Source organism: Coregonus clupeaformis, chromosome 19 (genome assembly GCF_020615455.1).
Source record: "Coregonus clupeaformis isolate EN_2021a chromosome 19, ASM2061545v1, whole genome shotgun sequence".
NCBI lineage: Eukaryota > Metazoa > Chordata > Actinopteri > Salmoniformes > Salmonidae > Coregonus > Coregonus clupeaformis.
The window spans coordinates 26,505,017-26,518,080 of record NC_059210.1 but is presented as its reverse complement, the minus strand read 5'-3'; the positions used below and the strand labels follow the sequence as shown (position 1 = coordinate 26,518,080).

The 13,064-nt window shown below is 44.4% G+C and overlaps 1 protein-coding gene across 2 annotated transcripts in view; it reads right to left on the bottom strand.

Annotated features, from left to right (window-relative positions):
* Window positions 1–13,064, bottom strand: part of sv2bb (synaptic vesicle glycoprotein 2Bb) — a 46,961-nt gene that overhangs the window by 2,336 nt on the left and 31,561 nt on the right. For both annotated transcript variants that reach the window (XM_041837194.2, XM_041837193.2), the window contains exons 2-12: window positions 7,092–7,800; window positions 4,202–4,382; window positions 3,206–3,357; window positions 2,748–2,881; window positions 2,456–2,545; window positions 2,215–2,328; window positions 2,018–2,106; window positions 1,454–1,618; window positions 1,057–1,190; window positions 551–751; window positions 77–236 (exon numbers count right to left, since the gene is read on the bottom strand). In XM_041837194.2, coding sequence (XP_041693128.1) covers window positions 77–236; window positions 551–751; window positions 1,057–1,190; window positions 1,454–1,618; window positions 2,018–2,106; window positions 2,215–2,328; window positions 2,456–2,545; window positions 2,748–2,881; window positions 3,206–3,357; window positions 4,202–4,382; window positions 7,092–7,554 — 1,883 coding nt within the window. In that variant the 5' untranslated portion in view covers window positions 7,555–7,800. The remainder of the gene's footprint in view (window positions 1–76; window positions 237–550; window positions 752–1,056; window positions 1,191–1,453; window positions 1,619–2,017; window positions 2,107–2,214; window positions 2,329–2,455; window positions 2,546–2,747; window positions 2,882–3,205; window positions 3,358–4,201; window positions 4,383–7,091; window positions 7,801–13,064) is intronic.

Sequence of the window (13,064 nt, the reverse complement as noted above, 5' to 3'; positions counted from 1 at the left end):
TATAAAATCTATCATACAATATAGTACAAGCTAGCTATTTCCAATAGGCCTAATCTAAGAAATTGCTGTACTGTACCTTTTGGAGGCTGGGTAGAGTTCCACTGTGATGACCTCGATGCCGTTCCATGCTGCCACGCTGACCCCACAGAACAGACACTGCCAGGCTATGATGGCCGCCTGACTGAAGCTTAGGAACAGGAAGAAGGTGCACCCAGCTGAGGTCAGCATGGAGAGGCCTGCAAAGAGTGGAGCAGATTGGGCTCACGGTAGGATGTCGCTCAGCTCAGTGGCACATCGTATGCAGAGGGAGATGGAGCAGTGAGGTGTGCGGTACGATTAATTCACACTTCAATGTTCCTTGATCATATTTCAAGGCTCACACCCATAGATATAACTCCATAACACCTTTCTCATCTGACAATTGCAGAGCAGAATCCCAGAGCAATAGCTGAGCAGCTGCTCTACACAGTATCTGCACTGGAAGAACCAATACAGCTAAAATGAAAGAAACCTTGTACCATTTTACATTGTCCAATACAGACCTACTCACCTATCATTTTGACCCTGCCTATCTTCTCCATGAACAGAGCTGATATGATGTTGCCGGGCAGAACAGCCAGGGACCCCAGGAAGCTGACCAGGTAGATGAGCACGTCGTTCTCCTCGTCAATGTCCAGGTGACAGCCCTTCTTATTGTGGAGGAACGTGGTGTTCTCCAGCTTACAGTCTATGAACTTCTCCTCGTACAGGTCTGGAGGAAACGTGACAATGGCATTGATAACACATAAATAGTATTCATGGCTTTGCAATTCTTAGTCCATTGGTCAATATGTACTGTCTTTTTACAGTGAAACATAGCAATAGTAATTGATGATGTTGATATGCATTACATACTGTATGGTCACAATGTTTCATTCATATTGAGCAGGACTTGATTATTGCAAAAGTTCAATCTCCGTTTAACCTTTTTTTCTTTTGGAAACTTTCCAAAGGGTTAAACTTGTTAACAATGTGATGCATTGGTTGGCCTACTGTAACACCTCCAGCGGCTCCCACCTGTGTTATAGAAGACGGTGGATCTGATGGTGCAGCTCTCAAAGATTGTTTCAGTGGACTTGATGTCCTCAAAGTAACAATCTTCAAACAGTGAATCCTCAAACTTTACAGACTTCATCTCTATGTTGATGAACCTAAAGGGATGGAACACAAAAGCATGACTCCTGACTTTTTGACAAAGTGGCACACAGCTAACTAATGATTACATGCTAGAATGACAGACAGCACTATCCCTCTTCAAAATTGTCTGTAGCATTTTGAATGAAATAATATGTGCCATACTTACATAGAATGATATGTTACATTGTGATATTATCAACAGACTGTAATACTATTACACATGGTCCTGTGGTGCAGTAGTCAGAAGGGCCAGAAGGGGGCGATAGAGGTGACATACTTGTCATTGATGTATTCTCCCTCTCGGTGGATCTGATTCTCCAGGGAGAAGTTGAAGTGGAAGTGTTCTACTCTCTCTCTGTGGAACACCTTGACTTTGGACTCGTACTCCTCTTGCTGCAGGTATTTGATCATGTCAGGGAACCACACACCCAGTCCATAGTAACTGAAATACAATGGTAATAGAGTTATTGGACCATTGTAAAGAGAACATTGACAACCAACGTTAGAATACACATACAGTATGTTTGCGTCCCAAATGGCACCCTATTCTCTATAGTGTGCTACTTTTGACCAGGGTCTATAAGGGGAACAGGGTGCCATTTGGGATGCAGACTATATATTTACAATCAGCTGCACACACTATACATACACTCTTACCTGTTTGGCATCACATATATTGTACATATATTTACCTGTCAGCAACGGGTGTGACTGAAATAGCCGAATCCACTAATTTGAAGGGTTGTCCTTATACTTTTGTATATATAGTGTATTTACAATCAGCTGCACACACTATACATTCTTACCTCTTTGGCATCACATATATTGTACATATATTTACCTGAAGGCCATGGTGAACCAGATGATGGCCATGAACAGCGTACTCAGTCTCAGCTCAGGTCCCAAAAGAGAAGCAACATTCTTCAGCACCTGCAATGAAAACACGGCACAGTGACACGTCACATACTAATAGCCTGTTAGTGTTAATGTTGGTCTCATTAGGTAATATGTTTGTTTTCAGAACATTTTGGGGCCTACCAGTTTGCACAGAGTGAGGGTTCGAACGGCCCATCGCTGTATAGCTGTCCCTGTGGCACTCTGGATCTCAATGAACTCATCCTCATTGGTCTTAGGAGCCTTGATGTGGGTCACCTGAGGGGAATGAAATTATGATCACTTCTCTAGTTAGGTTTCATTATATTCTGTGACGCTGAAAATGGCAAACAGCCCTTCAAAAGCGTGTTATTTAGTGTCAAACGGTTGTCGTGTCTCCACTCACCTGGAAGACCTTCTCAGGCTGGCCCTTTGCCCTCCAGTTGGTGTCATGGACATTCTTCAAGATCATCCAGGCCTCGTCATGTTTGGCATTCTGACAAAGACAGCCACACACTCTAAGTAAAACCTTAGGATAGTAATCCACAAACGTATTTATCTGTTTTGTTTTATTCAACAAAATCAGTTTTGATTTATGGAGAGAAAAAAAAGATTGACACAATATGTTAAACCCAGAGTATAACGTTCCTGAACTGTTCATCTTCGAACAATCTTTATTTGGAGAAAACAGATCTTACCTCCAGGAGGAACCTGGGGCTCTCAGGCATGAACATGAGTCCCACAAGAGAGGTGATGGCAGGCAGGGCACAGACCAGCACAAACACCCTCCAGCTGTGGAACTGGAACTCTGTTCCCATGCTGAAGCCCCAGCCTGGAACACAATACAGCCACAACACAATCCTTATTCATTCTCTGTGTCTAGACTCAAGAGCTTGGAATATAACACAACCAACATCTCTCAATGTGTCTATTGGTGCGTTTACAGACTAATATTATAAAAAATCAATCAGCCAGTTAATGAACCCAACACATATGCTATAATTTGGCCACATTTACATAACATCCAATTCAGGGACTACTGTAGCTGTACTTGGGTGAACTTGCTTATGTTAGCAAGTAAGATAATATTGATCCCAGGTCATGAACTCTATAGTTTAGTAAGAGTTTCCTGTTGAGTGCTTAGTGTGTACTATACCGTAGCGAGGAATGATGCCCCAGGCAGTGAAGGAGGCATAGATGCCTCCCACCATCCAGAACATACACAGCCAGCTCAGGTGCTCCCCTCTCTTATCCATCTGCAGGAACTCTGAGAAGTAGGAGTAGACGATGGGGACAGAGCCTCCGATGCTGAAGGGAGAAACACAGGATTAGTATAGGAACTCACTGAGATTGTAGACTACACAAGAGGTGTGTAATCTTGCAACTATTATCTTTATTTAAAAATGTCCAATGCAGATGTTTTTTTCTCAATCTCAAAGAATTTCTCTTACACTCAAAGGGCATTATCATTTTCACAATTGTACAGTATTATTGCAACCTCATAGTGTGGAAATATATACATTTATAAAAGACAGGAAAATCACGTTTTGGACTGCATTGGGCCTTTAAATATGTTTCAGCAAAAGAGTCCCAACACAGATGTATTTCAATACAAATCTAGAGAGCAAATTACTGGTACTGTAATATATTTTTGGAGCAGGAGACATGCAGGACAATAGTATTTTTTAAATCAGATTTTTGTCAGTAGTTTGAGCTTCCACAAATATCCAAACATGGATAAACATTAGCCGAATACACCATGCTCCTGCAGCTGAGCTTTTCTTTTTACACAACACAATGTTTTTGCATAATGTAGCTTTGACCTGATTCTGGAGTCAGTATGCATAGGCTTACATCCCTGTGGAACAATGATATCTGGGACAGCACAGTGCTGCATTGTTGTAGGAGGAGGAAAGCTCTGAATGTGCTGACCTGCTGTCCTGCACTAACTATTTCTTCTTTGTTGTAGTTCTTTAGAAGCTGTGTAAGCATCACATTGTGCAACATATACTTAACATTGTACAGTACACATTGTATCAGGTGGAGAGGATCATGTTCACATTAGGTCCCAATCCCAGTTACAACCCAAATTCCTTCAAGAAGCAACTCATCCCTTGTTTCCACTTTCTCCATAGACAGCGGTCTTTCTTACCCGATGCCAGAGAAGAGCCTAAAGAAGAGGAAGAAGCCGTATCCCTGGGCGAAGGAGGAGAGGAAGGCGAAGATACAGTTGATGGTGAGGGCCCAGATCAGACACCTCCGGCGGCCCAGTTTGTCTGCCATGCCGCCCCAGATGAACGCCCCAACCATCATGCCCAGGAACACTATCAAACCTGCAGGAGAGAGAGAGGCCAGACACAGTCAGAGACCTGCACAGCTACAGTTCACTAGCAGACCTTTATCTAGTGATTTGATCTCAGTGAATAAAGTGGAAGGCAGATTCCACTCAACACACTGTTGAGATGACCATACATTCTGGTTGTGTTTTTATGGATCACAGCATTGTATTTCAGGGAACATACAATATACTGTGTTGTTCTTGAATTGCTCAACTACTAAAAGACCCCCAGTAGATCGGGATAGCTGGACATTGGTGACACTTTTGGTGTTGTCCACCAGGGGGAAGGCTTGTCCATCTCTCCTGAGAGGGGCAATGTCCTATGGACAGTATTGAGAAATCTCTCAGTGTAATAATTAGTGTAATAAAAAATATGTTTAATTGGACACACTCAAAGACAAACACTTAGTGGAATAGTTGTACATGTTTATACCCATTTTTTGTACTCTGCATTCTGTCTCTCAAGGGCTAGGTCAGAGAGGTAAAATCGTGTTTCTAAGGTAATGACAGAAAGTGTGTTTTTGGTCAAATGTAACAGCCTTGAGTGGTCTTTTGTGAAGCCTTAACAATGGTAACAGGGATGCTATTTAGATGTCATAATGATTTAGGTGTTTTTACTTACATTTACATTTTAGTCATTTAGCAGACGCTCTTATCCAGAGCGACTTACTTCTCAGTGGGGTGTCTCTTGTGGAACATACTATTTAATGTGTACCTTTGTCCATCTAGCAAAGCTTGGCTGGAACAAGTATTTTTAGCATATAATGAAAGCCTGTGTCAAGTATACTTTTCTTTTAGTTCATGTAAATGCTGAAATTCGATAGAATCCTGTAGTTGGCTGTGTTTGTGCCTCAGTAAGCAAGTACAGTCATTTCAGATAAAGTCTATTCATTTAAGCCCCAGATAAGTACCATTCCAGTACTTTTCTGTGTCACTTGTCTATGCACTGTACATGTACACCTAAAGCTTTCCTCAGCTTACATATAGCCTATCAACCATACCCATGTATCACTGGGGAAGAATCTTCCAAAAATCACTACATTTATCAATGTGCCTAACGCCAAAGCCTGGCATCACGCTCTGGGCCACGAGGTCACTGCAGATGGCACTGCCATGGGGGGGTGGGTGATGACTGGTGTGAGAGCGAAGGCACGGGCCTGCCGTCACCGGATAAGCATATGGAGAAGAGGACCAATCCCCCACCCTCCTCTCCCCGAAGGACAGTGACACTGCTGCCACTCTGCCTTCTGATTGGACAGCTTACATCCATTGATTCAGAATGTATGCAGTGGTGATCACAGTGAAAGTGTGAATTAGAGGCATTTCATATTTCAGTCCCATTGAAACTGATTGATTATAGTTAGGAAGTCAACATAGAAACCCTTGAGATAAACCAGAGTATATTCTGTAAATTTGGACTAAAATATGTAGATGAAATGACTGTAAAGAGCAGCATTTAGGGCAAGATGAGATAGTGAATAACTAATAGGCTGTCTGACTATGAATTTCCAATCATGCCACACCAAAACAGAAAAGCTGCTAACTTAATCATTTTAAAAGGAGATGCTACAGGAGATGTTCAACTGTGATCAGCATATCATGTTTCTTCCGAGTACCTAAAAGTACCCTGACACCACCATACCTATTCAATTTAATTCAATTCAAAACATTATTTATCCTCGAAGTGCCATTACTTTGGGCATGTCAGACAATCTGAGATGTGAGGGCTGCAGAATGTACAGTGTAGTGAATAAAAGTTGCTTGTGATTGTGATTGCTGCAGCATAGTTAGCCAAGGGAAGTGAAGCAGCAGGCGAATAGTACGTATCCTAGACGCAAGGTCAGTAGAGTGGCTATCGATCTCCTCTCCTCAGCCACCTGCTGACTCAGTACTGTCAGTACAGCCTGCCTGTGGCTGCTGGGAGGAGGCTGCTGGCTGGGGAGTGGGAGAAAAAACTGCCCTCTCATCCCAGATATTTGTCTCCTTGGACAGCTTCCACCCACACGCTTCAAAGTGAAGGACTTGTCTCGCGGTGTTAACTCTGAATTAGTAATTCACCACTGCACTAGAACAATGTGTCCCACTCTTCAAAGACGTCCTATTCTCAACCTCATTTTCTCATGTCTAGTTTGATTTATCTTTATTACAACATAAAAAAGGGCATTCAAATGTTCAAAGTTTTCTATTCAAAGGCTTGATAAATGTTTGCCTATCTAAAAGAACTGAAAATCTCTGTCAGTCTCTGAGAGGAACCGTTCAGAACTTTTGTGAACTCATCTGACATGCATATAGAGCTAGCTGCTGTTATTAAGGTGGCTGGAAAGAGGACCCCATTTCCCTCAGACATGGGCCAACAAAATGCTGCATAGTCTCAATCAGTGTGATTGGTGGCATACCGCAGACCCGTTCTGGTTGCCAAAAAGAATGTGTTATTTGCTGTGGGGAAACGGATCATACATTTCCCACCTGCTTCACTAAGCAGGAATATATTGACGTCCAGTAGAGCATGAAAAGCCAACAGATTAATCTTGAAATCGACTGTGCCATTAGCTAATTTGAGAACATTTCTAATTTACGGAGTATCTGCTGGCTAGTATTGACTGCCAGGCTGCTGTTGGCTGGAATCAGTTGACCCAGACATTGTAAACGTGCTAGTATGGGCGGTATGTCTTCCAACAAGTATTGGCATTTAGCCATGACTCACCTAGCATGCCTTTCTCTCCATTGGATAAGCACATGTCCTTCTCTGCGCTGGGCAGCACGAACCCCACCACAAAGCACTCCACCCCGTCAGCCATGAGGGCCAGGCCCAGCACTATAAACAGGGTCCACTGGAACCGTCCATGCCCACAGTCCTCCATGATGTCCTCATACTGCTCAGCCAGCTCCTCCAGCTCCGTGGCCCCTTCCTGAGCCTGCCTGGCCTTGGCCCTCGCTGCCCTCTGGGCCGCTTTCACCTCGTCAGGGTGCGGGATCCCCTGGTACTCCCCCTCATACATCTGGTCCTCGTCATCATGGCCCTCCGTGGCATCGCTGGCTGCATCCTCCTCCTGAGGGTAGGACTCGCCCTGGTAACCATAGCCCTCCTGGCCTCCTCCCTCTCCGTAGGTGCCGTAGGGGTCACCTCCTCCATGGTGGTACACATTGTTCTGGTAAGGGTCAGCCATGATACAGCTGAGACGCTACAGCCAAATCAGCACTGTTGCAGAAAAATCCTTCAGATGATTCTGACTAGATTGGCATAATCCTGGACACCTTGGTCCAGTTCTCTGCTCCGTACGTGTTCTTGTATTCCAGGTGCTATACTGTAGCTGTTTGTTGTTCCTGTTCTGAGGAGGTTGTTGTTCAATTACTATTTTTCGTCGAGTAGCTACCTTTGCCTGTTCAGTTCTTCACAAGGCCTCATGCTGAACCTGAAAGAGAAAGTTTAGTCAGTTATACCATTCATATTTCTTATGATTGATAACATAATCAATACTCTGTTGATTTACTCAGAACACTTGGGAATGTTTCATACATTTTGTATAGATTTGACTGGAAGTTGACATTAGGCATACTGTAGATCATTGGGATCTACTGCATCTATCTACTGTAGGGTCTGTGTTAAAGGCCTGATATCTGACTGCTCTTTTCTCTTAGAACATAACAAATAAAACAATTATCTTGCACTTTAGTTTTCAACATAATTTGTTACCACACAAAAGTTTTCCAGTTCTAATGCACTCAATACTGAAACAGCTGAAGTATTTCTTCTGGGTGCAGTTTCAAAATGCATGAAAATGTCACCGGGGGTTCACTGGCATGATCAAATAATTCCTTGGAATGATCCATTTTAATAGGTTCCTTAGAGAATTCCTACTGCTACTTAAACATGGATGTACTAATAAGCTACCTTAGGCCATAGCCTTGATGTATAATGTAATAACCTCTCAGACCATTCAGCTCACACAACTGGAAAATAATAGAGATGACAACAATATGAACACACACCATACCCAATTAGCCTTATTATTGTGTATAACTGTGTAATTAGTCAGCTTATAAAAACATGTTTCTTATTTCTTGGAAATGTATCACTTGCAAAGAATTATGCACTACTCGTAGTTAATTCGTTTCACATGGTGCAGATTGAAATCTAGATTCTAGTTTAAACCTCTAAAACCTGTAGACCACATCTTGGTAATTCTGTATCAACTCTTTGACGAGCATACAATACAATTTGAACGGTCATTATTTTATTTTGTCTTCTTTTTTCTATTGTTCCATTTCAGATGAATTCTGATAATGACATCAGCAGAACGGTAACGAATCTCCCCCACTAATCCACCCCATAACAGTTTTCTTTACATCTCTACAGCCTGAGAGCAGCGAGGGAGGGAAGCCACGCTGTTACAGTCACAAGTAAGCCTTTTCTTCAGCCCTCTCACATACCAAAGAGCCTGGTAATGCTGCAAATGAGATTTGTCTCGCCCGGGGTGATGCTGGCTGGCTTTCACTAGTCTCTACTGGCTCTGTGGATGCCTCAACTACACCGCATCGCCCCCGTCCTCTCTATCACTTACTGACATTGTGTCATTAGTACACTGAGATGACACTATGGCTGCTGCTGAGGAAGTGGAGCTACATGGGTATCATAGTTTAATAATTAATCCATTAGAAATTAGGCAAACGTGTCTCACTGAGAATAATCCAAATGTTTAGTTATTCCTTATTCCCCTTAATATTCTATGTTAGCCAACCTTTGAGGATTTAATAGCCTACATTCTGTAGTGCAGTAGTATACATTTGGTATTCCTTTGTAGGGTCATGATCATACTGATGTAGGATCTTAATTTGAGCCAGTTTTCTACAGCAGGAAAATAATCTTGCAGCAACAGGCAATGTGAACTATTATGTGGATTATAATTAATGGAGAAAAAAATAGATACATTTTGTGTTAGGGCAAATCAAACCTGACATTTTAAAAAGTGGAAATTACAAACTTTAGAAGCCTTTTCAAACCTTGAATACACTACAAGTTTGCATTTCCTGCTGTGCAGGAATTCTCAGCAACAAAAGAGTGAACAAATTAAGATCCTACATCTGTATACGAGGAACTAAACTTTAATTAACATTCTAATTTTAAATCATGGTATAATGAGAGACACTGAGGTACATTAGCATGTTCTTGGATTAATTAAACCAATAAGGAAACCCAGGAGGTGTGCAACCAAGCCAGGTGCTATGTGGGTGCGTGTGTGTGCGTAACTCTCCTGTGCTGATGGTTCCCAGGATCTCTGTCTTCCTCTCTGGCATCTCATTAACGCCTCCCAACCTCATTCACACCCAGCCTGCCTGCCTTCAGCCATACCTCTTCCCAAGACTCCTCCACAGCATACCGCAGCCTTCCCTCGCCAAATACTCTACTTCTGTTCTACACACAGTTCTTACCAAGGCCCTCTTCACTACAAAGAGGAAATTCGTTGCAATTTGGATGAGAACAGGCTTCATTCCAGAGGAGCAAAGCAATACCTGTGACAGACTGGATGGATGTCTTGTGTAACACAATCATGCTGAGTGAATAGAATAGGGCGTGAGGGGAAGAAGACTGTGCATATGCCACGAGGTATAGTATCATTAGTAATGCACGGCTCCCCAAGGCATTGCTCCCACTGCAATCCAGTTTGAAGATGGTTGTCTGAGTAAAATCTATTTGTAATACATTTCAAAGCAGCTGTTCCCCCTGCCTAATTCCATAGCTCTCGGAATGATATTGTTCATCCATCTATGTTTAGATTAAAGAATGCAACACAATCAGCTAGAGTTGTTGAGATGGATTCACAAGACTATGAAAAGCATGGGATATGGGCCTTGAAGTTCTGCAGCATTGCTGGTTTTCCTCCTGTCCCACTAGGCTCTTAAGGGACAGATCCAGCGGCCCTGTATGGCTAAGTTGGTAGAGCATGGTGCTTGCACAGGGTTGTGGATATACGATTCCTGGGGCCACCCAAATGTAAAATGTATGCACGCATGACTAAGTCGCTTTAGATAAAAGCGTCCGCTAAATGGAATATATCTTACAATTTGATGATACTGTAGAGTACAGTATATCTATCAATTCTCTATCAGGTAGAACTGAAAACCAGCAGCTCTGCAGACCTTAAGACCTGCATTTGAATAATGATCATCTATTTCCCTTCATAAAATGTGAAATGCAGCACATTTGTCCCATCCTGAAAGCCGTGACCATGCCTGAAAACTGCTGAACCTGCTCCAGTGCCACTTTGTATGTTGACTAAGACAAGTGAAGGTCACAAATAATGTCCATATGGACTTGGCTCAGGGAGGGAATCACTTTCAGCATGTTTGCCAACTCCACCTGATACCCTGTACTCTGAGAGCCCAGAGAGACAATGGGCTCCTTTCTGAGACAGTGTGGGACAGAGAGAGAGAGAGAAGGACATCAGGGAGTAGTACTAACCTATGCTCTGTTTTCCAATTCACTGCTAACCAGTACAATGGATGTGTAAATGGTGGAATTCCCTACTGTGCAAAGACCGTAGGCTAACTGTGTTTTGCAGCATAGTACAGTCAAAACTTGAAATAAACACAAATGCACGGCATGTTTTACATACAAAAGTAATCTAAGGAATTTGATCAGGCTTTTCACCATGTGAGAAACTTGTGGAGGGTCCAGCACTCTAGGTACTGGCCCTTTCTTGTTTTTGTTGGGATGTTTTTAGTTTTTTCTCCATTTCATTTAGATTCTGCAGGGAGCACCATGCAAAGAAAGCTTACATTTCAGGCTTGCAAGAATCTTACCACATAACTACATTCAATCTTAATGAATTATTCTCTGTTCTAATATTACAGGGATGCCGTGATGAAATCAAATACCTAGGTGTCTGGTTAGACCGTAAACTCTCCTTCCAGACTCACATTAAGCATCTCCAATCCAAAGTTAAATCTAGAATCGGCTTCCTATTTTGCAACAAAGCCTCCTTCACTCATGCTGCTAAACATGCCCTTGTAAAACTGACTATCCTACCGATCCTTGACTTCGGCGATGTCATTTACAAAACAGCTACCAAAACACTCTACTCAGCAAATTGGATGTAGTCTATCACAGTGCCATCCGTTTTGTCACCAAAGCCCCATACACTACCCACCATTGTGACCTGTACGCTCTCGTTGGCTGGCCCTCACTACATATCCGTCGCCAAACCTGTCACGATTCAGACAGACGACCAGAGGACCACAATTGCGTCACACCAGAAAGTTTATTAAACTTAAGGGAAAAGGGAAGTAGGGAGTGAATGAAGGCTCCAGGGGTAACAGGGATCCCGTCCAATGCGCTGGGTCTGTGCCCCCCCCCAGTGGCAGCGATGCGTCCTATGAAGCCGGTGGTGGGTGGTCCAGAAGTCCTGGGGGGAGACACAGACACAACAGGGCGGAATGAAACCAGGCAGCAGTACAGTTCAAGGGAAATCCAAAATACGTAGTAGCAAGGCAGAAGGCTGGTCAGAGTTACCGGGGATTGAAGAGTAGTCAGGAGTCGTAATGGCAGAAGCAGGTCTGGATCTCCTGAGGCAGAAGAGTATCCAAAAACAGGCAGGTCCGGGGGTCACAAAACCAGGGTGAGCCAGAAGCGCGAGCAAACAGGTTCCGGGTGTGAGCTTTGCAGACGATCTGACACCGGAGAGCTGAAAGACAGGGCCTTAAATACTGGGAAAGGTTAGTGGGTAATGCAGCGCAGCTGGCAGAGTAATTAGAGCCGAGCAGAGCAGGGACAGGTGGAGCTAGTTAGGCTGAGTAGAGAGAGGGAGGTGAGCAGAGTGGAAGATAGTGGAAACAAATTAAGGTGGTAACCCGGTGGAGTGAGAGGGCTCATGACAGAACCCCCCCAAGGGACGGCCCCAGAAGTCCCAAGAGCAACACCACGCCGGGCGGGAGGAGGGGAGCCGGAGGAGGGCTAGAACTCCTCCCGAACGGTCCGAGTGAACGTCCTCATCCTCGGAGGAAGCCGGAGGGCCGTGGGTCGGGAGATGGGACAGGTCCCGAGACAGGATCAGGCACAGGACAGGAAGCCGAGCGGGCCGGACGGTTAGGGACCCCTCTGGGGCGGCCCCTACGGATTGCAGGTTGATCCGGATGCCGTTGGTGGAAAGCGGTGATGAGAGTCCTATCCACAATCCGACTAGCTGGCACCCAGGTCCTTTCCTCAGGTCCATAGCCCTCCCAGTCAATGAGGTACTGGGAGACCCCTACCCCTCCGTCTGGACCGAAGCAGGCGGCGGACGGTGTAAACCAGACCACCATCGACGAGCCGTGGAGGAGGAGGACCAGGCGCAGCAGGGACCAGCGGACTCTCATGGATGGGCTTAATCTTAGACACATGGAAAGTGGGGTGCACCCTCAGGGAATTAGGCAGTTGGAGCCGGACAGCAGTTGGGCTAATCACTCTTATGATAGGGAATGGGCCAATGAACCGAGGTGCCAGCTTCTGCGACTCCACCCTGAGTGGCAGGTTCTTCGATGACAACCACACCCTTTGACCAACATGGTAGGTGGGAGCAGGAATTCTCCGACGGTTGGCCCCGGTAGTGTAGCTGGCAACGGACCTGAGGAGTGTGGCTCGGGCTTGTGACCAGGTGCGGCGACATCGACGGGCAAAAGCAAGTGCAGATGGGCAAGTAAC